Source organism: Jaculus jaculus, chromosome 4 (assembly GCF_020740685.1).
Source record: "Jaculus jaculus isolate mJacJac1 chromosome 4, mJacJac1.mat.Y.cur, whole genome shotgun sequence".
Lineage (NCBI taxonomy): Eukaryota > Metazoa > Chordata > Mammalia > Rodentia > Dipodidae > Jaculus > Jaculus jaculus.
In genome coordinates this window covers 8586323-8612903 of record NC_059105.1, presented here as the reverse complement: position 1 = coordinate 8612903, position 26581 = coordinate 8586323, and the positions used below count along the sequence as shown (strand labels likewise).

Sequence of the window (26581 nt, the reverse complement as noted above, 5' to 3'; positions counted from 1 at the left end):
ACCAAAAATATTAATGTATATGATAGTATTATATTGTATATATAAATAATATGTATACATAATCTGTCCTGAAGAATGACATTCATAAAATCACATATTTTAGGATTTTTTTTTATAAAGTTGGAAAAAAAGACATGAATATAGACCTACCCCCCCTTCCCTCCAAAAAAATCCAGCATATGAGCAAGTGAGAGCCTGTCCCTGTAATTTTAACTTCAAGATGGTAAATGCAATCCTCAGTGCGACCAGTCTGCAGCTGCAGGCTGTGAACACCCGCTGCATCCTTATGTGGCCAATGTGGGCCCATCTGTGAAAGATATTTTGCAGGAACAAAGTTGAACTTTGACATCTTCTTAAGTGTCAGCCCAGTAGATTTATCATAGTTGTAAAAACAATAAAAATGCCTTTTGGTTTTGATGGCCACATTATGTTCAAGTAGGTTATACATGAAGTCTTACTCAAACAGTGGTGTGAAAAAAAAAAAAAACGTTATTTAATGAACATATAAATGAATAAATGAGAACCGCAAAGGACTTTGGGAACCCAAATCCAATGAGCACACAAGTCCTCCTCCAGTGACCCAGCAAATCCAAGCTTCCCGCTCTACTCAGGGGAGATCTGGAATTATTCACACATCCCATCCTCCTTGTCTGTTGTCACTGTTGCCGTGTGTGTGTGTGTGTGTGTGTGTGTGTGTATGCCATGGCGTACATGCAGAGGTCTCGGCAATTTCCAGGTGTTGGTCCTTGCCCTCAACCTTATTTGAGGCAGGGTCTCTTGGTCACTATTGCAATCACCAGGTGAACTGGCCAGTGAGAGTCCAAGGGCTTCTCCTCTCTTCTTGCTGTAGGCCTCCCACCGCAACAGAGTGAGTCTTGTGTGTGTTAGGAATCTGAACTCAGGTACTCAAGCTTACACAGCAAATAATGCATTCACTGGCCCATCTCCCCATCTCTCTTCCTTGTTTTTAATATGATCTGCTTTGATAGGCCCTCTTTGGGGTAAACACAGGAGAGCTAGCAGAGCACAAAAACTTCAGTGCTGGCATTCATTTTTAACCTAATTTTTCTGAGTTTCCAGTGTAATTGCTCATTAAACGGGAAAAAAATAATGATTTATGATTTCCAAAACACTTTGCATTTTCACTCATTTCAGATGCAATCAATTTCATAGGCAAAGTCACAAGAGGGTATGTGGTGAACGAGGCTGTTTCCAAAGGAGGTCACATAAAAATTAAAAAGCACTAAAGAATAAATAGTTCATGCTGTCCAGGGGGATAAGCTATGCAACTCCAAGTAAAAGTTAAAACCCAATTACACACTAATCAGCTTTGCACAGCACATCTGACTCATTTGCATTCGATGCCAATATCCTGATAGGTGCTGAGACAACACATGCGACGCGGCCCTCGGCTCTCTGAGGAGTGCAGGCGCGGGCACCGGGCTCGCTTTCTCTGCCTGGCTGCGTTCCCTCTGACTGCGACAGCACACGGTCAACTCCCTGTGGATGGACGTCCAACGTCCGACGTGGGATCAGCACAGCTCTGCGTGCCGACAGCACTCGGTCCTCCTCAAACGGACAAGAAACTGGGCAATTCTGGCTCCGTATTTGGAGTACTGATCTCTGTTGTCAACGTCATTGGATTTCGAATCACCGGGCACACACATCTCTGGGCATGTCCGTGATAAAGTGTTTGCAGAAAGGTTTGAGGAGGGAAGACCCACCCTGGATTGTGGGTGTCACCGTTCTGGGGCCTGGAGTTCAAGAATGAATAAAAAGAAGAAAGCAAGTTGGATGCGGTCATCCATATCCCTCTGCGGCTGGACAGCTGCCTGACCCCAATGTCTTCCTGCTGAAATGGACAGTTTCCCCTCAAAGCATGCACCCAAATAAACCTCTGCTTCCTTAGGTTGTTTCTGTCAGGCATTTTGTCACAACAATGAGAAAAATAGCTACTATAGGACATTTCTAGGAGCTTCTATCTGATGGTATATTTTAGAAAAGCACATCTGTTTCATGTTATATAAAGAATTCTTCTTCTTTCTCTTCACCTTGGGCTGGCAAGTGATGGAAACATTTTGAGATAATCTTCTTTACACAAAGTTCTCTTTTGCCAGGAAGGGACAGAGGGCGAACTCTCTCCTTAAAGACTCTTTTGTTTGGGGAGGCAGTCGCCTCTGAGGATGAGCTTGGTAAGCAGGCTGCTGGCGGGCTGGCATGAAAATCCCTCAAAACTCTATTCAGAAAAGATTGCATGGGTTCTGCATTGACAACAGTGAACCCTGTGTCAACGTTTGTCTCTGCCTCAAGCCTCTGGAAGCTGTTTTCCTTGAGGCCACTTCTTGTGGCCCCAGGTTGGAGGTGGGGAGAAGGTAGGTGCCACTGGGTGTCTGTGGCTGAGCTGCCACCCTGGGAAGACCAGCCAGGACTTTTCCACAAAAGGCTACAGGAGCTGCCTGACGTCCCACTGGGCTCCAGAAGCTCCAGAGAGCGGGCTTTGAACCTTCTGCTCCGGCTCCTCCGGTTCCTTGGCTCGAGGGTTCTCATTGGAGAGACACCACTGAGCCTGGAGCCCTGATGATACAGGTTAGTTCCCAAACTGCCACTCGGAAAGGAAATCTCGCCGTTTCTAATGCCAAGTCCTGGCTTCGGCTGGACCTAGAAGACAAAGAAAGAGAAACAAATGGATCGTGGTTTAACTCAGTGCTGGGAGACCCCTATTCCTTACCCATCCTCCGCCAGCCACACCAAACTGACTTTCAGTCAAGTCGTGAAGTTACATGGAAGAAAGTCTGACTTTGAGTCTGTAGTCAGCATCTGCTCCGAGCAGCTCGCTGTCACTCTCAGACTCCCTGCATTAACTTCTCAACAAGGATGAGACTGGGAATCCAATGGACACTTGACGCAACCACAGTTCTGGTAGAGCCAGTTGTTTAAGTACAAAAAATACATGCACATGTTGCTTGCTGGCCTCCCTGGTTGTTTTAATGATGTATAACAACATACAAACAACAACAAAAGCCAACAAATCTGTGGCTACAGACAAGATACACACAGGAATAAGAATCTGATCTTCCAACATCAGTGGTCCTTCCTTCAGACCAGATCTGAGCTTCCTCTCACAGATTAGTCCTAGGACTTGTGGGCACTCTGTGTGGGTAAATAATCTGGCACCTTTTAACACAAATACTCCTGGGATGGAGAGAAAATGCTTAGCAGTTAAGGCGCTTGACTGTGAAGCCTAAGGACCCAAGTTTGATTCCCTAGTCCCCTCCTAAGCCAGGTGCACATGGTGGTGTGTGCATCTGGAGTTCCTTTTCAGTGGCGAGAGGCCCTGGCACACCAAGTCTCTCTATATATCTCTCAAATAAATAAATAAGATAAAGAAAATATTCCTTATTTTGGGGGGGTCCATTTATGTAGAGTAGAGGCTGGTATTGTGTGGAAAGAGGAAGGGGAGCTGCTTTTGAGGGTGCACTGCTGTGTTGTCCCATGAAGGCACAGTTACAAACTTACAGGCACCGATCAGCAAAACTACATCCGTTCTTCTGGTGGCTGCCCATCGCCTCCAGGATGGAGTTCACTGGCACACTTTCCATCCTTATGCTCCTGGGAGAGCCAAATGCTATCTCTAACTCAGCATCCTTCCAAGGGGATTTTTTGAAATGATAATTTTCTCCATAGAAATTGGTGTCCATGTTCTCTCTCCCACACACACAAGGAGAGAGAAAGAGAGAGAGAGAGAAAGTCAAAGTGACAGAGGGACTGCTAGTTGGGAAGAAACAGAAGTCAGGTGGAAGTTAAATGAGAAAGGAGGTCAAGAGATGGTAACAGGAGGAGGATAATTGTCAAAATATATTATATACATGTAAAAAATTATCAATAAGAAATTGGAGCTGGGCGTGGTGCACGCCTTTAATCCCAGCACTTGGGAAGCAGAGGTAGGAGGATCACCGTGGGTTTAAGGCAAGCCTGAGGTTCAATGAGACCCTACTTTGAAAAAATCCAAAAATAAAAATCACAGTATCCAGGACCCATCCTTGCCAGGACAAGTCATAAATCAAATAGAAAAAAAAAAGAATAATACACAGAATCCTAAATGCCTATTACTCACTGGAAGAAGCCAAGCTGGCAAGGCTACTCTGTGATTCCAACTAGATGACAGTCTGAAGAAGGCAAGATGATGGGTAAGACACAGAAGATCGGTAACTGACAGAGTGAGAGGAAGGAAGATGCCCAGGCGGCGCCCCGAGGCTCTCTAGGGCAACGAAGCCACTGTGTGTGATGCCGCCCTGGCAGGCGCCTGACTGCATTTGTCACCATCCGCAGACTGGACAGCATGAGGAGGGAGCCCTGTGTACACGACGGCCTCCAGGTGACAACCACTCCTCTTTGTAACACACACGCCACCCTGGTGGAAGCCGTTGGCAATGACAAAGACAGGGTGTCTGCTGGGCCCACGGTCTGTTAGATGTAAACTCCCTGTGTGTCCTGCTAACTAACACTGCCATGAAATACAGTCTACTCGAAGGGGGCATGAAAAGCGACACACGGCCATGTCCCCAAGCAAGATGGTGAGGACGGTTATGAGGCAGGTCTAACATGACTCCGCCGACATGTGCGTACACAAATTATCTGTCTGTGAATCTGCTCGTTACTGTTTTCTCTGTTGTACTAGAACGGTCATGTTGCGGTTACCTTCTTGTTGCTGGAATAAAACACCCAACCAGAAGCAGCTCATGCAAGGAAAGGGTTTGTCTGGGCTGATGGTTTCAAGGAGAAGCTTTACCATGGCGAGACGGGAGCACACAGCCAGGTGGACGTCACATCTCCATGGCAGCGGGGAGATGGGCTATGTCACCACAAAGCCCGACCCCACAACTTGCCCAAATTGTCATCAGCTAGGAACCAAGTATTCAGAACCCATAAACCTACAGAGGGCATTTCATTCCAACCATCACAGGTAGCATATCCGAAACCATAAAGACAACAGTGAAAAAATGGGGATATCTATTGCTTCTGTTAGAAGTTGTCAAATACTTCCTGTACAGAGCTACGTAGTGACAATCTGAGGCTTTCTTACCATGTAGAATTTATCCCAGATAGCTCTGTGCAAAGCAGCCAGACATAAATAAATAGTGTGTCTGTGTCCCAATAGATCTCTATTTGTGGGCACTAGAATCTGAACCTCATTTTCATGTGCCACGTTTTCTTTGCCAATCATTTAAAAATGGAAAGCTGTTTTTAGCTCCTGGGCTATGACTGTCCAATCCCTCCTCACTCTACAGCAATGAGCCCCTGATTCTCACTCATTCACTATCAAGGGATAACAAATTGCTTTTTATTTCTTCCCAAAAGCCCAAACGATGACAGCATCTAACTAGCGCAGCTCAAGGGTTGTGACAGTTTATATTGACTGTCAACTTGACAGGACCTAGAATCACCTGTGAGGGATTGTGTTCATGACACTAAATGAGGTGGGAAGACCCCCAGGCACGGTGGGTGGGGTCCTGGGCTTCCGATCAGGGAGAGGGCGGGCTGAGCTCCAGTCTACATCCCTCTGCTTCCTCACGGTGGGCTGAATGGGCCCAGCTGCCACAAGCTACTGCGAGCATGGCGATCCTACCACGATGGACTGGAAGTGGAGCTGTGTGGTGAAATAAGCCCTTCCTCTCTTACACTGATTTTTGTCAGCTATTTTGTGCCAGCAACAAGAAGCTGACTATTTCAAGGTTCTAGCACAGAGGTAACCCCTGACTGCTGGGCCTCCCTCTGTCTCCCAGCCTCTTTATAGCGACTAACACACACACACACACACACCTGTCACTAGGTGTGTGGCTTTTTTGAATACAGATGAAAAGCCACCACTCTAGACTGTTAATTCTACAGGACTAAGCCCAGTTCCCTAGAGAGCTTCACATTCCTGGACATCCACCCCCATCTCACCAGTGACATTCCATGATGCAGCCCACCTAACCACAGTGCCCCTGCTTGTGCCAGCTCCTGCCCCAATCAACAACTCTCCTAGAGGGGACACTGTTGGAGGGATGTCTGCTGCACCTTCAGATGCGCCCTTCGGCAAGCCCACAGGAGACATTCCTGACTTTCTGACATTGCTGCACACTGGAATCACCTGGGGATCATTTACCTAGAGCCCACCCCTGAAATTCTGACTGCATGGGGCCAGGATGCGGCACGAATGCCTCCTCCACCCCTAGAGCCCGTCCCTCGTGCACAGTGCAGGCTGGGGGCCACTGCTGTGGACCAGAAAAGCTGCACCCCCAATGCTCCCGTGGGCCTGTGAGTCTGCGCGGTACCATGTGGGGCCAGTCACTGTGCTTGCCCTTGGCTTCATTCTGCTGTCGCCCTTGGCTCTGTGCCTCCCTCCCTTCCTGCCTCCTGCCTCCCTTCCTTTCCTTTGCATCTGCCTGCATTTAATAAAAATCTTATTATAGGTCGAGAGTACTTTTTACAACAACAGTTCGAACCAGAAATATTTCAAATCTTGAATTTTTCATATATCAGGCTCTTTGCATACACACAATGAGATATCTGAAATATGGGGCCAAAATCTAACAACAAAATTCATTTACATTTCATATATAACTTACAATTTGAAAGCAATTTAATACATTGTTAGAAGAAGTGCATCTTTCTTTTGTTCTAATTGTTTTCTTCAATTTATTTGAGAGAGAGAGAGAGAATGTATGTAGTGGTTTGATTCAGATGTCCCCATAGATTTAGCTGTTCTGAATGCTAGGTTCCCAGCTGATAGATTTGAGAATTAACGTCTCCTGGTGGCTGTGTTGTTGGGGGTGGGCTTATGGGTGTTATAGCCAGTGTTTCCCTTGCCAGTGTTTGGCACACTTTCCTGTTGCTGTGGTCCACCTAATGTTGGCCAGGGGGTGATGTCTACCCTCTGCTCATGCCATCCTTTCCCCTGCCTTCATGGAGCTCCCTCCTCAAACCTTTAAGTCAAAATAAACCTCTTTTTTCCCCACAGCTGCTCTTGGTTGGTTGATTTCTACCAAGAATGTGAACCTGACTGCAACAGAGAGAGAGAATGGGTACACCAGAGCCTCTAGCCACTGCAAATAAACCCCAGACACATGTGCCACTTTGAACATGGGTCCTCAGGCTTAGCAGGCAAAATCCTTTACCACTAAGCCATCTCTCCAGCCCAGACTTGCCTCTTGACTGTGACCTGGAGCATAAGTTAGGTGTGTAATTCTGTGATACCATATTGGTATTCAAAACTTTCAGACGGGGGGACATTTTTAATTTTGTATTAGGGATAATCAACGTGTATAAAAGTGGTAACTAGTCCTTATAAAGATAATTTCATTGTATAAATAGAAACTAAGTCTCCCTCATCTTAGTCCTAAATTCCAAGTCCAAATTCTCACTCTTCAAAGAAAACTATATTGTTTATATTTTTAAAATTGGAGGGAGGGGATGGAGAGATAACTTAGCAGCTAAGTGCTTGACTATGAAGCCTAAAGACCCCAGTTCAAGGCTCGATTCCCCAGTACCCAGGTAAGCCAGATGCATAAGGTGGTGTATGCATCTGGAGTTCGTTTGCAGTGACTGGAGGCCCTGATGTGCTCGTTCTCTCTCTCTCTCTCTCTCTCTCTCTCTCTCTCTCTCTTTCTCTCTGTAGTCTCAAATAAATGAATAAAAATAAACAAAGCAATTTTAATTGGAGGAAAAAAGCATACCTACCATTTGTGGGTAAGGTCTCCTGGAGGACTCCCTCAGTCCTGTAGAGGACACACCTGTCATCTTGGCTTCTTGGACAACACTGAACAATATATTGTACCTGCTGATTTGACCCAATGAAGACTTTTTTCTTCTAGAAGTGGAAACTAGCATGGTTTTCTTCATAACCAAGAACCATTCAGTGTTGATTTTAAACTACCAGGCTAAGCCAGGCATGGGCGTGCATGCCTTTAATCTCAGTACTTGGGAGGCAGGGGTAGGAAAATCGCTTTGAATGCAAGGCCACCTTTGAGCCTATATAGTGAATTCCAGGTCAGCCTGGGCTAGAGTGAGACCCTACCTTGAAACCTACCTCCCCCTCAAAAAAACCTACCAAGGCTAGATAAATGTATCCTTAAGTTTAACTCTGAGGCGCCCATTTCATTTTCATTTTAAACGCAATTATTAGAAAATAGAAGCCCATGATGTGTTGTGTTAGAGGCCTTTGGGTATACTCAGGAGTGGTGTCTCACAAAGATATTATACATCTGTGTCTACTGCAGCACTATTTCAAAGTAGCCAAGTTATGGAGTTGGCCTATGCCCACCAACAGATGATAGTGGTGTTTTACTGAATCATAAATAAAAACAAAACTATGCCATTTGCAAGGAAATGCTGAACTTGAACATCTTTCAAGTCCTCAAGCATGACTTATTCCTTCCTGACACCCATGTCCACACATGATTTCTTCTTCTAGGATGGCCCTTCCCAGAGCCTTTTTCTAGAAACTCTGATCATTGTCAACTTCAACCTTACACATTGCTTCTCTTACAAATTCTCTCAATATCACCAAGTGTTGCAGTCAGCTTCGCATTGCTGGACAAACATCCAACCAGATGGATCTTATGGGAGGGACAAGGTTTTATTTCATGCTCACAGATCCCAAGGGAACATCATCAATGGTGTTAGAAGCCAACTCCCTTCTGTAGATCCACAGAAAAATACCATCAAAGAACCAGTAAACACCAGTAACCAGCAAGCACACACTTAGGGCTGGACTCCAAGATCTAACCCAGTGACAAGCAGGGATCTCCCTGCTAGGGGCTCAGTTTTTATTTTATTTTATTTTATTTTATTTTATTTTATTTTATTTTATTTTATTTTATTTTATTTTTCAAGCACAAACAGAGAGATACAGAGGAGACAGACAGAGGGAAGAAGAATGGGCACACCAGGGCCTCCAGCCACTGCAAATGAACTCCAGATGCATGCGCCCCCTTGTGCATCTGGCTTACGTGTGTACTGGGGAATCAAACCTGGCTTCTCTGGCTTCACAGGCAAGTGCCTTAACTGCTAAGCCATCTTTCCAGCCCCAGGGCTCAGTTTTTAATAAAATACCTGAGTGTATTGGTCCATACACTGCAAACTATCACATTCTAACTACGACACCAAGCTTGTGCTAGGCGCCACCATAATATTCACTTTGATACTTACCAGCTGTGGGACTTTAGATAAATTGCTTCATATTTTTTGTGTATGTGTCATGTGTGACGTGTGTGTCGTGTGTGTGTGTGGCGTATGCATGTTTGTGCCCTGTGTGTATGGTGAACAGTGCCAAGGTAGGGCATGATGTCCTCCTCGGGCATTCTCTGGCTCTGTTTCATTGAGACATAGTTTCTCACTGAACTGGGAGCTGCCACGTAAAATTAACTGACTGATCAGCAAGCCCCAGAAATTCCTTCATCTCCAACCCCCACAGGACTAGAGTCACATGTCTGAATTTTTACATGGGTGTAAGGATTGAACTCAAGTCCTTATGCTTGTGTGGGAAGCACAGTCACCCGCTGGCCATCTCCCCAGCCCCATGTCACTTAATATTTCTTTGTCTCCATTTCCTCATCCATAAAAGAAGGTAACAGCAAGTGCCAACATCACAGGGCTGCTGTGAGACAGATGGAAAGGGTGGCAGGGTGGAGGGATGCTACATGGGTCAGGATACTGATGGACTGAGATCGTCATCGTTAGCATCACTGTGGCTCCTTCCCAGTCTCAGTGCCCGACAGGCACTCAACTGCTTACGCCTCTCTTCCTTCCCCTGGACTTGGCCATCGGGAAGGGCAACACTTGCAAATGCCTTCTTCATTGTATTTCTGAACCTAGCACAGTATCCACTGCATAATAATAAGCAAAACCTCAATATCTGTTGAATAAGTAAAACATAACATTTAAATATATATCACATAGAAATTTATCTAAAAGCTAGGCCCTTGGTTACTCTTTAGGAAGACATAAGGTCATACTGAGAAAGAGATTGCTTAGTGGTTAAGGTACTTGCCTGCAAAGTCAAAGCATCCAGGTTTGATTCCCCAGGACCCACATAAGCCAGATGCACAGGAGATGCGGAATTAGTCTGCAGGGGCTGGAGGCCCTGGTGTGCCCATTCTCTCTCTCCCTATCCCTCTCTCTCTTTCCCTCTCTCTCAAATAAATAAATAAAAATAATAAAATTCAAAAGTTTTTTAAAAGAGAAGATTTAAGGCTGGGGAAGTAACTTCGTGTTGGAGTGCTTGCTGAGCATGTTGAAAGCAAGCCCTGAGTTCAGCCCTTGGTGCCAGATAGAGAGAAAGAGAGAGGATTTACAGTAACTTTATAACTTATGGCCAGACACCTCTGAAATCTTTGTAAACAGCATGATACCAGCTTTTTGAGGGACGGAGGGAGGAGTGGAGGGATGGAAGGAGGGAGGAGAGAGAGAGAGAAAAAACCTGGTTCTCAGGCCATCGGGCAGAGTGAGAGCAGCAGCGTTAGAGGGGGCGGCGGCGGTGCTGGCAGGAGCAAGTCCGGAGAGCTGGACCGCGGCTGGCAGATGAACCCTCGAGCAGAAATAAGCTCCGCTTGCCAAAAACAAGCTGGAATGCATTTCCAAGAATTCGGATCACCGGGAAATCATCATTCTAAGAACTATTTGTAAAATGCTACAAAGTGAGATCTAGGTTTTTCCAAGACTGGGGAACATTAGCAATGGGGAACAGGGAGACCATCTGTCACTCACCTGTGACTGTCTTAAACACAAGCAAAAGTGCACAGGAGAAGTGAAATGGAACTGGTAAGGGAAGGGCTCAGTACATGTGATGGGAAGACAATGTTGCCTCTTACAGACAACGATAATATCCAAATAGTACCTGATGTACTTAAGAGTTGAAACCAGTCCTTTTCAATACTTAATCTACTGACACACCACTGATGTCAACATGCTGGCCACACGTGTCTCAGTGCAGCATGACCCGGTACATGGAATGAGTGTGCATGTGGAGTGTGCATGTGGCTGCCTACGTGGGGTGTGTTGGGCACAAGGATGGAGAATGGGAAGGCAAGAGGAAAACAAAGAGGAAGCAATAAATTCCTATTGGGGAGAGTCAGACATGAGAAAGAGAAGTCCTCAAACAATACTAGAGAAGAAGAGGATAAATGCTTATTTCTGGAGAAACTATGTTCTTTTTTTATTTTTAGTTTTTTAAAAATTAATATAGGGCAAGAGAGAGAGAATTGGCATGCCAGGGTTACAGCCACTGCAATCGGACTCCAGATGCTTGTGCCACCTAGTGGGCATATGCAACTGTGTAACCTTGCACTTGCCTCACCTTTGTGCATCTGGCTTGTGTGGATCTGGAAAGTCAAACATGGGTCCTTAGGCTTCGCAGGCAAGCACCTTAACCTCTAGGCCATCTCTCCAGCCCAGAAACCATGTTCTTTTATCTCAAGTGGTTAATAAGACCTTAACAATGAGCCCAGCTAAGCATCTGTTGAGGGGTTGAAACACGGGCTGGCTTATGCCAAAGTCACTTCTGGAATGTATGTGCTCTTTAAACAAACTTAGTTCCTAAAAACAAATAGTCAATCAATCCACAGATACTGCAAGCCATTGCCTGTCTAGTACTCTACTGAAGATAAACCATCAGTAAATAAAACACTGAAAAAAGAGTCATACAGTACCACATTACAAGTGTACGGCCCAAGAATGGGAAAAAAGTACTCAGATTTACAAAGACTCATGTGTCAAATGTTCTACTTAGGAATGGTGGGTGGCGCGGCGTGCAGTTTGATCGGTGCTTGTAGGGTGGGTAACTAGGAGGAAGTACAGATCTCCTTCGATAAGGAGCAGAGGGCCACGCGTGGGTGCAGATATGCAGACAAGGGAGTCCCAGCCAGCCACTGAAGAGGTGAGATTCTGACAAACCACGAGACAAGAACAAAGCCTGAAAACGCTGTCAGGTGCAAAAAGACGTACTGCACCATTCCACTTACATGAAATGAGTTAGGCAAACAAATTCACAGAGGCAGAATAGAATACAGGGGACCAAGGTCTGTAGTGGGGAATGAATGGTGAGTTTGGGTTAAGGAGTTTCTGTTCAGGGTGATGAAAAGTTCTCAAATGCATGGCGGTGATAAGCTGTGTGCCTCGGCAAAGGCACTGAATCCCACTGGGCTTGCATGCTTAAAAATGGTTAAGGTGAGCAGGGCGTGGTGGCGCACACCTTTAACCCTAGCACTCAGGAGGAAGGGGTAGGAGGATCACCGTGAATTCGAGGCCACACTGAGACTATATAGTGAATTTCTGGGCTAGAGTGAGATCCTACTTTGAAAAACCAAAAAAAATTAAAAAGTGGTAAAGAAGGCTGGAGGGATGGCTTAGCGGTTAAGGCGTTTGCCTGCAAAGCCAGAGGACCCAGGTTCAATTCCCCAGGACCCACGTTAGCCAGATGCACAAGGGAGCACACGCATCTGGAGTTCATTTGCAGTGGCTGGAGGCCCTGGAGCGCCCATTCTCTCTCTCTCCTCTCTCTCTCTCTCTCTCTCTCTATCTCTCTCTCTCTCTCTCAATCTCTGTCAAGCAAATAAACAAAATAAATAATAAATAAAATTGAAGAAAGTTTAAAATTTTTTTTAAAAGTGGTAAAGATATAAGTGTAATGCTATATGTATTTTACTAACATTTTATTAAAAACATTTTCTGCATTGTTAAAGGTGAACATGGTAAAGTTTTCCTATGTACATTTTGCCACAATTAAAACCTTTTATTTTTTTATTTTAGTTTATTTATTTATTTATTGGGTTTATTTCTTAATTTATTTATTGTTTTTTTGAGGTAGGATCTCGCTCTAGCCCAGGCTGACCTGGAATTCACTATGTAGTCTCAGAGTAGGCTCGAACTCATAGGGATCCTCCTATCTCTGCCTCCAGAGTGCTGGGATTAAAGGTGTGAACCACCATGCCTGGCTTTATTTTATTTTTAATATTTTATTTATTTGCAAGGAGGGAGGCGGGAGAGAGAGAGAGGATGGGTATGTCAGGACCCGCAGCTGCTGTAAACAAACTCCAAGTGCACGTGTTCCCCTCTGCATCTCTGCCTACATAGGCACCGAGGAACGAGCCCAAGCTGCCAGGCTTTGCAGGCAAGCACCTCGACTGCTGAACCATCTCTCCGACGCTAAAAGCTATTTTTAAAAAAGAATCGGTACAAGAATAAGCCTAGACTTCGAAAAGGATAGGAGGTGGGAAGGTGAGGGTGGCCAAAGAAAGCCACACAGGGAGGAAGAAGCTGCTGGGACTGGGTGTGGAGAGTCTCGGAAAGGACTTCAGCTGTACTCGCTCCCACTTTGTCAGTGAAGTGAGAAGGAACAGGGCAAATCTTTTCCAAAACTGCCTTTTGACAGTAGTGTGCAGGTCACGCAGGCTGCCTGGGGCCAGGACAAAGACTTAAAAGTCAAAATCACAACGCAGACTTGAAGTTGCATGCGCTCAAAGAAGGAAGGTGGAAAGAAGAAACGACTTCAGAGGAAAATCGGAGCAGTTGGTGACTGATTTGATGTGGGGTTTTGAAAAATAAACAAACAAAAAAGAAGGCTTCAAATATAGCTAGTGTTTCAAACCCTGGACAATCTGACTTTCAGAGTTGAAACGGGAAAACCAGTCTCATGCTCTGAGAAGAGTGTTCAAAATCACTTAAGCCATCTATCCGTAGTATTCAGTAAAACTGATGTACAATCTCTTGATTTTTTTCAAAACTTTAATTTCACATTTAAGAGAGGAGACCTTGGTACCAATGAAGCTATACACAGGACAGCTATGGATGTTTCTAGTTGCAGGAGACCTTTAGAATGTCCCGGAAAAGTTCTATCCAATGCAGTAGGCACTAACTCTATAAGGCCAGTGAAACTACTAAAATTAAGTAAAATGAGTAATCCTGTTCCTCAGGGTCACTGGCACTCAGCAGCTTTTCTGTGGCCAAAGCCACCATATAGAACAGTGCAGAGCTGGAATATTTTCACCATTACAGAAAACTGTAGAGACAGCCAGGTGTGGTGGCGCACGCCTTTAATCTCAGCACTCAGGAGGCAGAGGTATGAGGATCACCGTGAGTTCGAGGCCACCCTGAGCTGAGACTACACAGTGAATTCAAGGTCCTCCAGGGCTAGAGTGAAACCCTGCCTCAAAAAACAGGGGGGAAAAGAAAAAGAAAATTGTAGAGGACCACATAAGTCAAGAATGTATCTCAAGTGGAGAGGGGAAAGTGGAGTGTTAGGTATATGAAATAAAATCTTTTCCAAAAACCACACAGTTTCTTTCACATGCCTGGGTTTTGGAGACTTCTGTGGGACCCAGAGGCGAGGCCCAGCACTGCCTGTGAGATGGCTTGTCACATGAATTCAGCCCATTTAGAAGAGTAAGTTAGAAGAATCCAGCAGGGGACATGGCTGACCACCTATGCCTGTTGTTGAGACTGGAAACCCCAGATTGGTTAGCTCCTGTGCTAATGTAAGGACCTGCCTATCCAGGTCACCAGTCCTGGGGGGGAAACTGGTTGGGGTGATGGGGTCAAGGAAGGAAGATCTGGAAGGTAAGGCTTTAGGGAGACAAGAGAGGGAACCTCTGCAACTCTTGGAGTTTTGCTGTCAACAGATACAGACATGAACAAGACCAGGCAATGACGTCACAGCCCCATCTTGACCTGGGAGCTCTGGGAATGGTGGCAGCCATTGCTCTTCTTGTATCCTCAATGTTTCAGAAAGATCTGGGGGCTGGAGAGATGGCACAGTGGTTCCTATTTCCGAATTCTTCTGACCCAGAACAATTACAGTCATTTCTTTAAAAAAAATAATTTATAGGGCTGGAGAGATGGCTTAGCGGTTAAGTACTTGCCTGTGAAGCCTAAGGACCCCGGTTCGTGGCTGGATTCTCCAGGACCCACGTTAGCCAGATGCACAAGGGGGTGCACGCGTCTGGAGTTCGTTTACAGTGGCTGGAGGCCCTAGCGCGCCCATTCTCTCTCTCGCTCTCTCTCTCTCTGTCTGTTGCTCTCAAATAATAAAATAAATAATGAAGAAAAAAGTTTAGAAAAATAATTTGTATATTTGGAGAGAGAGAGAATGAAAATGGGGGCTCCAGCACATGTAGCCACTGCAAACAAACTGCAGGCGCATGTGTCTCCTCGTGCTTATGTGGCTTACATGGGTGCCTGAGAATCGATGCTGGGTCCTTAGGCTTTAACCTAAGGCAAGCGCTTTAACAGCCAAACCATTTCTCCAGCCCCGAGGTCATTTGCGAGGTAATCATTTCACACTCTCCTATTTGGTGGATCCAGAGTCGCTGACCTACAGTGTCATACAATTATGATCCCACCGGCCCCTTCTCTTAAATCCTGAATAAAAGACTTTGAATCTCACTGCTGCGATGGCTTAATTGATTTTCAGCTTAACAGGATTTAGAATCACTTGTGAGGACTGATGTAAATTAGCTGAGCCTCTGCGGAGGCCTGCGGAGGCTGGCGAGGAGGTGAATTCCACCCTACCCGGAAAGCACTGTTCCGGGCTGCGGGGGGGAGGGGCGCTGCGACGGGCCAGCCAGCTCAAACTCCTGCCTCCAACCGTGAACTGTAGGCTGAAATGAGCCCTTCCTCCCCTGAAACTGATTTTGTCATATATTTTGTCCCAGTAACAAGAAGGTAACAAATAACCTGCTTTATGTGCTTCTGCGCTCACTCCCAGTGGATCAAAAGTTGCTCTCCTAAACTGTCTGGGCTCCGCGACCCTTCCCCCCTCCACGGTGCTACAGCTGATCCGGTCCCGGCTGCGTCATCCCTCCTCCGCTCCTCGGAATCAACGGTCCATTTAACCTTTCCCTGTACTCCACATGGGTGCTTGACGCTTCATAGTTACGTGTTATCACATGACACCTGTACTCTACATACTAAGGGAAGAACCACGTCTCATTAACTTGGAAGGGCAGCGTGCTTCCACACAGAACACTTAACCAGAGTCCATAAAGTACCTTAGTCAGCTCTCTGTCACTGTGACAAAGAGCCAGGATAACCAGACAAAAGTTTGTCTGGGGCTGGAGGGATGGCTTAGCGGTTAAGGTGCTTGCCTGCAAAGCCCAAAGGGCCCAGGTTCGATTCCCCAGGACCACGTTAGCCAGATGCATGGGGGGGGGGACACTTGTCTGGAGTTCGTTTGCAGTGGCTGAAGGCCCCGGTATGCCCATTCTCTCTCTCTCTTTCTCTGTCAAATAAATAAATAAAAATAAAATACTTAAAAAGTTTGTCTGGCTCACAGTTTTAGAAGTCCAGCCCACGCTCGTTGCCTTGCTTGTGCATCTGGTATGCAGCGGCATGTCATGGCAAGGGGCACATGTTGGAACAAACCATATGGTGAAGAAGCAAAAGGAAGGAGGCTCTCACTGTCCCTTTCGAGCACATATCCCCAAGGAGTTAAGGACCTCCCACTAGCCCCAACTCTAAAAGGTTCCACTACCCCCAACTGTGCTCAGCTGGGAATCAAAGCTTACCTCACGGACCTCTGGTGGGTGCTTAGAATCCACACTACAGTGCAAAGACATGTCTGCCTCATTTCCCCCCCCGTGGCCACGACTGGTAGACTTGCTGGAACTTTGCAAGTAGCTTTTAGAAAGACTTAATCTTTTTATTTTTATTTATTTATATTTATTTTTTATTTTATTTTGGATTTTCGAGGTAGGGTCTCACTCTTGTCCAGGCCGACCTGGAATTCACTATGTAGTCTCAGGCTGGCCTCGAATTCATGGCAATGCTCCTACTTCTGCCTCCCCAGTGCTGGGATTAAAGGCGTGCGCCACCACGTTATCTCTTTAATTTATAAACGTCCCCACTGACCATCAAACAAGATAAGATAATCAGTTCTAACACAGTGATCTGAAATTCTGAATCTGCCTGAAGCCTGCACAAAATGTGTGGTCAGATTGACCAAACAAGTACCGAGAGATCAAGGACGGCACAGCAACCAGGGCTGGGGACTGGGCCTGCGGAGACGGTGGGGGACAGCTATAAAGTGCAGAGAAGGACAGCAGTCGCCAGCCATGGAAAGCTGAAAAGAACCCGCAGCAGCTCCCAGCGGTGTGGAGTGTGGCTGATCTGATTGTAGGCTGGATTTACAATGCAGGAGGCTTAAACAAAGAGGAAACACCCGACTTCCCTTGGCACACAGACATCGTCCCTGCCACCAGTGGCCAGGCATAACGAGGAAGCAGAGAGATGCAAGATGGTGAGAAGGAAGAAGAAATCCACTCTATTTACGCATCCACCTAGAACTGAGACGGCAGGGTCTGGCCCCGGGGAGGCACTCGATAAGCATTTGCAAAATGGATCCGATAAGCATTTGCAAAATGGATGGGCTTAGGCTTGCTTGCTTATTCACTTACTTACTGAGCATCTACAGGACGCTTTGTCACTCAGTCTACAATGATGAGAGAGAGACCCTGTGGGCTGCGGACATTTAACAGGATCGCTGACAGCCTTCTGACACACGCAGGGGACAAGTGTGCTGCTTCTGTATGGCCTGCAGCAGGTTCCACTTAAAGAAACTGCATGTATATTCCTTCATCTGAATATCATAACACAAATCATAAAAGCAGTATGTGTTGGGTGACATTGATTGCATGACTCCATCCTGTCCCGGTAGAGAAGTTAATTTAGTGCCATGCTTTTCCTCAAGTAGGTATCTTTTTCTTATTTGGGGTGAACATCAGTCATTTGGGCCCATTCAGTCTTTGCCCGCTCCACTCTGCTCTTCACTGAGGACCCTCACCCTTCCTCAGCAGTCCCACAGGTCAGGCCAACTCCACACAGAAGTAGAGAACACCACCTCTATGTCTAATCTAATCTGCGCAGCCCTATCCTCCTGGACGCAACTATTATTGCAGAGAAGAAAATCAGATCCAAGTTGGACCAATTGAAGCCCTGTCCTAAAACTTGCTGGGCCATTGTGGGTTGATAATCTGTCCAAGATAAATGGGTCAGAGCTCAGAGTTTGGCCCTGGGTATACCGCTTAAGGTCTAGTCTACTTACTTACAAAAGCCAGCACAACTAACTGCCATCCTTGTGGCCCTAAGCCCCATGCCAAGAAAGTTTGAACTCGTCTATCTGTCTTTAAAAAATCATTCTGAGGCCAGGCATGGTGGTGCATGCCTTTAATCCTAGCACTCAGGAGGCAGAGGAGGAGGATCGCCATGAGTTCGAGGCCACCCTGAGACGACATAGTGAATTCCAGGTCCGCCTGGGCCAGAGTGAGACCCCACCTCAAAAAAGCAAAGCAAAAAAATCATTCCAAGCTGTGCTTGGTGGCACATGCCCTTAATTCCAGCACTCAGGAGGCAGAGGTGAGAAGACTGGCAAGAGTTCGAGGCCACCCTGAGACTACATAGTGAATTCCAGAGCAGCCTGAGCTACAGCGAGACCCTACCTCAGAAAAAAAAAAAAAAAAAAAAAAAAGTCATTCCATTCTAGAAGCAAAAGAAAGCCAGGCATGGAGGCACATATTTTTAATCCCAGCACTCGGGAGGCAGAGGTAGAAGGATCCCTGTGAGTTCCAGGCCTTCCTGAGGTTACATAGTGAATTCCAGGTCAGTCTGGGCTAGAGCAAGATCCTACCTCAAAAAAAAAAAAAAAAAAAAAAAGCCAGGCGTGGTGGCACATGCCTTTCATCCTAGCACTCAGCACTCGGGAGGCAGAGGTAGGAGGATCACTGTGAGTTCAAGGCCACCCTGAGACTGTGTAGTGAATTCCAAGTCAGCCTGAGTTAGACTGAGACCCTACCTCAAAAAACAAAACAAAGCAAAGCAAATTAGGGGCTATAGAAATTAATCAATGGTTAAATACATTTGCTTGTAAAGTTTGATGCCCCCAAATTGATTTCCAAGACCCCACATAAAGCCAGATGTACAAAGTGGTGCATGCATCTGGGGGTACTGGAACTCCCATATTCTCCTTCTTCCTTTCTCTCCTACTCCCTTCATGCCCTCTCTTGCTGTCTCTCTGAAAGAAATAATATAAATAAGTACAAGCAACATAGTTAAATGGTGCTACAGCATGCTAACTTCTATAGTATAGCACAGCCAAGCCTTGTGTACATTTTCCTCAGACACTGTTGTGACAAGAAACTAAAGCAGAATTTTCCAGAAAACAATCCCTCATTTCATTTGCGAAAGCTTAGAGTCATGGTTAGAGAGAAATTAAGAAGAAGGGACAAAAATTCAATGTTTTGGACTAGGGAAGAGGTATATAAAGTTCTCAGAACATCCTAAGAGGTCAGGAAACAGGCCCAGATGGGCCATCAGAATGAAGAAAAATGCTCAACCCCAACCTGAGAGGTGGCCAGACTCCTGGAAAATCCTGAGATAAATGGAGCTATTTTTATAATGCATATAGGCTTTATCAAAAAAAATAAAAAACAAAAAGCTCTGATATCCCCAATGTAGCTCAACTTTTCAAAGTAACTAATTATATTTCTTTATCTCCCAAGAAAGTGAACAAAAGGCTTAACTTTTAAAGCAAGAGTGAATGTTTCCTGCTACACACACACACACACACACACACACACACACACACGCACATTTTTGCTTTCTGGTGATGTTGATTTGAATCTCTGTAGGTTAACTAGGAGTGTAAGAAAAACCAGATGCCTTCAAAATTAGGGCATTGTGTAGCTGGGCGTGGCGGTGTACGCCTTTAATCCCAGCACTCCGGATGAAGAGGTAGGAGGATGGCTGTGAGTTCGAGACCACCCTGAGACTCCATAGTGAATTCCAGAAGAGCCTGAGCTAGAGTGAAAAGAAAAAAAAAAAAAAAAAAAATAGGGCATTGTATGATAAGTCCCTAAAAGGAAGTTCCTATCCACCTCTATCAAACAAGAAGGCAAAGAAAAGACTTTTAAAATCATGTAATTTAGAATCAGTATGATTCATGTTTGATTAACTAAGGCAAAGGAAAGAAATAAAATTAAATTAAATAGGAATGAAGCCAAGCGTGCTGGTACACGCCTTTAATCCCAGCACTCAGGAGACAGAGGTAGGAGGAGCGCCGTGAGTTCAAGGCCACCCTGAGACTACAGAGTGAATTCCAAGTCAGCTAGAGTGAGATCCAACCTCAAAAAAAAAAAAAAAAAAAAAATAGGTAAGACATCTCACTTGCTCTCTATTGCTTTATCAAATAGGCCTTAAAGGGGTACCTACTGGGGAGGCACCATGGGATCTTTTGCTGTGAGCGACGTATCATCCACCCTTATGGCCCACAGTGACATGCACGCATACACTCCTGTGGACCACTGGCTGCCACCACAGATACTGTGGCCTAGTAGCCACTTGCTAGCCAGCTACTCCCTAGCACTTGGGAGGCAGAGGTAGGAGGATCTCCATGAGTTCAAGGCCACCCTGAGACTATATAGTGAATTCCAAGTCAGCATGGGCTAGAGTGAGACCCTACCTGGAAAAAAAAAAAGAGTTAAATGAAAAATACCAATCTAAAAGCCATAGGTTAAATTGGGTGTGGTGGTGCATGTCTTTAATCCCAGCACTGGGGAGCCAGAGGTAGGAGGATTGCCTTGAGTTTGAGACCACCCTGAGACTACATAGTGAATTCCAGGTCAGCCTGAGGTAGAGTGAGACCTTACCTTGAACTCCCCCCCTCCAAAAAAAAGAAAGCCTTAGGTTAGGTTAGGTTAGGTTAGGTTAGAGTGCAAAATAAACACTAGTATCTAAAATTGAGTTCTGGGCACCATCTTAACGGTGTGCTTTAGTAAGTGCCCTATCATTTCATCTAGGTGACTACCTTTACCAACAAAAGGTGCCAGCGTCACCTTTCCTGAGCTAAAGCCACACAACTACTAAGTGGTGAAGCTTAGCTGCCGCATCACACTCTTAAGGGACAACACATGGCAAACCATCACAATGAAATATACACTGCTTAGGAACAGTTTGGTGGCCAAGAAGGGTAGCTCTCATTTTAAATCACGTTTAGAAGGGGCTCTGGTCATTGAACTTGATTTGCGGTTAAACTTGACAGTGACGGAAGATGTTTCCAAATTAAGCTGGGGAGGGAGTTGGCTGAACGGTTAGAGCATCAGCTGCTCAAGTCAGACCCAAGTGTGGTCCTCACACCCCACACAGGAAGCCAGAAGCTGTGGCGGATGTCTGTAACCCCAGGCGCCACCTGCAAGATGGGAGAGGAGACAGGGGAGTTTCCCAGTAGCTCTCTGGGGGTGCAGCAAAAACACAGCAGAGTAAGATCCAGAAAAACCCTGCCTCAAAAGAGGTGGTACAGCCAGGATGGACCCAAAAGCTGTCCTCCAACCTCCACATGCATGCACTGTGGCATGTGTGGCCAGAACATCACACACACGTGAAAGCATACACACGTGCACACACAAGCACACACAAAATAAATTTAACTTTAAAAAAAAAATCAAGTTAGGCCTGGAGGAATGGCTTAGCGGTTAAGGTGCTTGCCTGCAAAGCCAAAAGACCCTGGTTCGATTCCCCAGGTCCCACGCAAGCCAGATGCACAAAGTGGCATATGTGTCTGGAGTTATTTGCAGCGGCTGGAGGCCCTGGCACACCCATCCCCAACCCCCTCTTTCTCTCTGTTAAATAAATAAATAAGTAATCAAGTTAATGATGCTGCAAACTCAACATCCCCAAATATCATTACAGCTTGAAATTCTTTAAGTCAGGTGGAAGAAGCTCATAATTATCCTGAATCGTGAGCGGGCCAAGTATGCGTACGCAGGTGGCAAGCGTAGTGAAGGAGCACAGCCTGACGGCACCGCTTGTCAAGCCCAAATTCACTCCCAGTCGGAAAGCCCTGTCCCACAAGGAGATTGCATTAGATCAGTGTATGTCAGCCTCGTGGCATATTAGACTCATTCAATGAACCGGCTTCGTAGGGTGTGTGTGTGTGTGGTGCAGACATGCATGTACGTGTGTCCATATGTGACATGGGTACATAGGTGTGCATGCATGTGCACACACGTGTGTGTGAAGACCAGAGGTCAACATAGAGCACCCTTCCTCCATCACACCACACCTTGTTTGCTGAGACAGTGTCCCCTCCCTGCACCAGGAGCTCACCAATTTGGCTAGACCAGCTAGTCAGCCAGCCCTGGGGATCCCATTCTCTGTCTCCCCAGTGCTGGGCCCACCACTACACAGGCTTTTATATGGGTGCTGAGGACCTTAACTCAAGTCCTCCAGCATGCAAGGCATGTGCTTTGCCACCTGCACTTCTCGGTAAGTTGTTTCGTGTGTTTGTTTTATAAAGGCTCTGTGTCCCTCCAGAGAGGCCAGTCTAATGATCCCAGAGTGCAGCTGTGGAGAGGGAAACACTGAAAAAAAAAACAGACAGACATCTACGGTCCTTCTGGATGCAGGAATCACACTGTTCCCACGTGCTACAAGTCCCTAAGGCAAGCAGAGGACGCACCTGCAGCAGAATCGTGTTGCCCTCGTAGTCCTGGGTCTGCCACCGCCAGCTGCTGATGGGAACGCAGGGGTTGGGCAGGAGAGGCACCAGCTGGCCGATCTCCTGGACCTGGAACTGCAGCACCGAGGACTCCCGGGGGTCCACAGACACGCCCAGGGGCAGCTGCTTCAAGGAGAGCTGCACGCTGAAGCCCTCGGTGGCATAGAGCACGAAGACACAGACGTTGGTCTTCTGCGGGGTGGCGTCCCTCTGCAGGATCATCTCGTAGAGCCTGATGGCATCCTCGTAGTTGTCAAAGGCACAGTACAGAGTCACCCTGAGCACCTCGGCACCACGGTGCACCTGCCTCACGCCCCACACGGGCATCTGGTGGTGCAGGCTGTAGAACTCCTGGTTGGCAGGGAGGTAGGGACGCGGCCTCCCCTGCGCCTGCTGGGTGGGGAAGCCGTGCCACGGCGGGCGCTGTAAGGCGTCCAGGACGCGGAGCAGCCGCTCTTCCCCAAGACGTTCCTGGAGAAAGAGCAAAACAGACATGCCCGGGAACCTTGCCCTCCGGGGTTGGTACTTTTCGCAATAGCTCCTAGTTCTGACCCTCTCGGACACCAGGAAGACGCGCACCTCTGGGCAGATGTCACCCAGGAGCTGGTCCAGAGCCTGCTGCAGAAGCGCGCCATGGCCACAGTCGGCCAGGAGATGCACCGTCATGGCCACAGGCTCCTGCGTGTCGTCCATGGCAGGACCAGGGGAAGACAGCGGACTGGACCCACTGCCCACTTCCGGCTTCTGCAGTGAACCAAAGGCTGGGGCGAGGCCACCTTGGGCGAACAGCAAAACTCCCGTTGCTTCAGAACAGAGGCCTTGTCTGGATGACAAGGGGGACTGTCCCTCGGCTCTGTCCTCTGCTGCCCACGCACTCACCACTCACCCTCGCAGACGAAGCTGCCAGCGGCGTGCTTGGCTTTTTCAGGCATTCTCTTGGGTTTCTGTTTGACCTAAAAACCTACAATCCTGAGAACCGCCCCAGTGGGAGGCTCGGTGCAGCGACTCCGCAGAGGAAATGACCAGCCAGAAAGGAATAGGAGGAGGCTCCCTTTGGCTGATAGCAATCTGTTACATTGAAAAGACACCCATTTGGTGGACCACAATGGGCTCTGATTTCCTACTTGCATCTCCTAGTGTTTATAGTGGCCAGCCAAGCCACCTAAATACAATGACTTCCTTAAAAAAAAAAAAAAAAAAAAAAAAATCCCAAAGCTTGTCGCTTTGCCAGCCACCCTCCCCCTTCTGTCGGTTTTTTGTTTTTGTACTTTCTATGCTAGGACATGAAGAAAATATATATTTTTTCTAAATAGTGTTGACTTCATTGAAAATCATGTACACGAATGAATCTGAAGATTAAAAAGACGTTAAGAAACAAAGTTACCTTTGGCCCATACAAATTCAGTACGGAGTGAACATTCGCTGTATCGGTGAAGTGTCTACTACGCATAGTCATAACTGCCCTAAAAGTTTACCTGAATTGGTTGAATCATCCAAGAAACCTATGAAGATGATTGCTGATGAATCTGGGGCACAGAAAAGCTAAAGGACGTGCCCAAGGTTGGAACCCAGGAACCGAGGAACCCCTCTGAGGCTCCGAAGTCCAGCCTCCTTGCCCCTGCCGAGGGTGAGGAAAAGATGCCACGACCACTTCTACCTGGCGCCTTAGCCAGCGCCCGTGTGCTGCTTCTTGAGTGACCTTCAAAAAGACTGGCAACAAGCTTTGCCGTAAGCCCCCGCAAGCTCGAAATACTGTGTCAAAAGTATTTGCTAGCTAGGCATCGTGGTGCATGCTCAAAATCCCAGCACTAAAGCTACTGGGACAGTAGGCTGCTATGAGTTTGAGGCCAGCCTGGGCACACAGCAAAATACGGTCACAAACTAAAATGAAAAATTTTCAAGCATACTTCTGAAAAGCTGTGGGCATGCATATTTCTCTAAAGCTTAAAGGAAGCAAGTTATTCTTAGTGCTACAGTTGATCATAGTGTTGCTTGGCTTGTTATAAATTGAAAAAACAATCACTTTTCAGATGAGCATTCTAACTCTAAGTTTTATATATGTGGATTTCTTTCATGATAGTGTAGGCATGATCCCACCCTGGGGGAGTGGGCTGGAGCCGTGGCAGGATGGAGGAGACGGTCTAAATCCTCAGAAGAGATGCCTGCACCCCTCTGTGCTAAAAGTGGAGGTACCCCGAGGACCAGCTAAACTGATTCAATGCTAAATCTACTGAACCTCTGGTCTTTGTCCCTCAGTTTTCTACAGTTTTTTTTTGTTGTTGTTTTGTTTTTCAAGGTAGGGTCTCTCGCTCTAGCTCAGGCTGACCTGGAATTCACTATGGAGTCTCAGGGTGGCCTCGAACTCACAGCGATCCTCCTACTTCTGCCTCCCCACTGCTTGGATTAAAGGCGTGCGCCGCCACATCCAGCTAGCTTTCTACAGATTTTAAGACCCCGCCACAGGCACTGGGGTGAGAGGTGGGGGCTGCAATTCTTTCTCTCCCTTGTGTTGCTAAACTGTAAGTAGGAAAATTCTGTTTCTTGATTCTTTTTGGAATTAGGGAAACTGAGGCAGTGGCTTATAAAAAAACTTCTACCCATAAAAGGAACCATTTCCAGGCAGATTTACTTTCTAAATATACCTACAATTTTAATCATTTGAGTTTATAATTCCTGTGCTTTCTTCATTAGAAAGGCATACAGTTTATGACAAACAGATTGATTTTTAATTACTATATGCAACTCAGTAATCAAATTCATTTGACTTTAACTTTCTAAGAAATCATTAGAGCATTTTGAAGTGTTAAGGCATTACAGCTCTCAAACTTTAAAAAAAAAAAAAACTAACTTCTGGGGCTGAAGAGATGGCTCAGCATGTAAAGGTACTTGATTGTGAAGCCTGGTGGCCTACATTCATTCCCCAGTAACCATGTAAAGCCAGATGAACAAAGTGGCACATGCATCTGGGGTTCATTTGCAGTGGCAGGAGGCCCTGGTGTGTCCATATTCTCATATATTTATTCCTCTCTCTTTCCTTGTAAATTAATAATAAATTTAAAACATTGTTTAAACAGTATTTAACAGGCCTGATGGCACATGCCTTTATTTCCAGTACTCTGGAGACCAAGGTAGGAAGATCGTCATCAGTCTGAGGCCAGCCTGAGAGTACATAGTGAATTCCAGGTCAGCTTGGGCTAGAGTGAGACTCTATCTCAAAAAAAAAAAAAAAAAAAAAAAAAAAGCCGGGCGTGGTGGCACACACCTTTAATCCTAGCAAGCAGGAAGCAGAGGCAGGAGGATTGCCATGAGTTTGAGGACACCCTGAGAATACAGAGTGAATTTCAGGTCAGGCTGGGCTACAGTGAGACCCTACCTCAAAAAACAAAACAAACCAACAGAAACCCTTATATCACGTCCCATGCTAATATCTGAAATATCCGAAAGCAGTTGCTGTTCTCTTTCCGCACCCCGTCCCTCTCCACACCCCATCCTTCCACTACAGAGCTTACTATACCAAGTCAGTTTAGACTAGCTGTGGTTTTTTGGAGTCTTTGAAATTCAGGAAACAACAGAAATAATTAAAGCTTTGAGGAGAAAAACTATATCCCCGAGTTAAAAACATTAATTCATTAGCTCATAATACTTTGTCCAATACAAAAGTGAAAGCTGTTATATTGGAAAAGGTTTTACTTCTACCCAATGCTGAAAAGATGCTCTATTTTTCTACAGGGGCTATTATTTCTGATGGGATTTAAAAGATCTTATCAACCTGTTGCCTCTGCTCAGGGTCATCCCCTTCCACTTAACAAACGGCGGCTTCTCTGCTGAGCTCCACAATGGCATTCATTTGTTCATTTGTTTGCTTTACAATGTCCCTGCAGAAAGCATAAAACGGCTCAAGGACACCTGGGCAGCTAACATTGGCCCACTGTCTTGTTTTCTCCGAACTTGGAACCCATGTCCCGGTTCCTGTCAGCTATCCATTTCTGGACAGTGGCCAGCTGTTCCACTCTGCACACCAAAGTGGAATGAATTATTGGTGACAGGCAGCGACAAGAA

General features: G+C 46.2%; 1 protein-coding gene across 1 annotated transcript; it reads right to left on the bottom strand.

Moving 5' to 3' along the window:
* On the bottom strand, positions 1-23561 carry Fam124b (family with sequence similarity 124 member B). Its single transcript, XM_004662876.2, has 2 exons — positions 22484-23561; positions 1-2658 (listed from the first exon to the last, which is right to left on the bottom strand). Exons 1-2 carry the CDS (start codon positions 23213-23215, stop codon positions 2020-2022), a joined length of 1371 nt encoding a protein of 456 aa, XP_004662933.2. The 5' UTR covers positions 23216-23561; the 3' UTR covers positions 1-2019.
* Positions 23562-26581: the final 3020 nt, after the last annotated feature.

Coding starts and splice junctions, on each gene's coding strand:
- Fam124b (XM_004662876.2), bottom strand. CDS start 23,215: ATGGACGACACGCAGGAGCCTGTGGCCATGACGGTGCATCTCCTGGCC. Junction 2,659..22,483: donor GCAACACGATTCTGCTGCAG/GTGCGTCCTCTG, acceptor TTTGTCTTCTAG/GTCCAGCCGAAGCCAGGACT.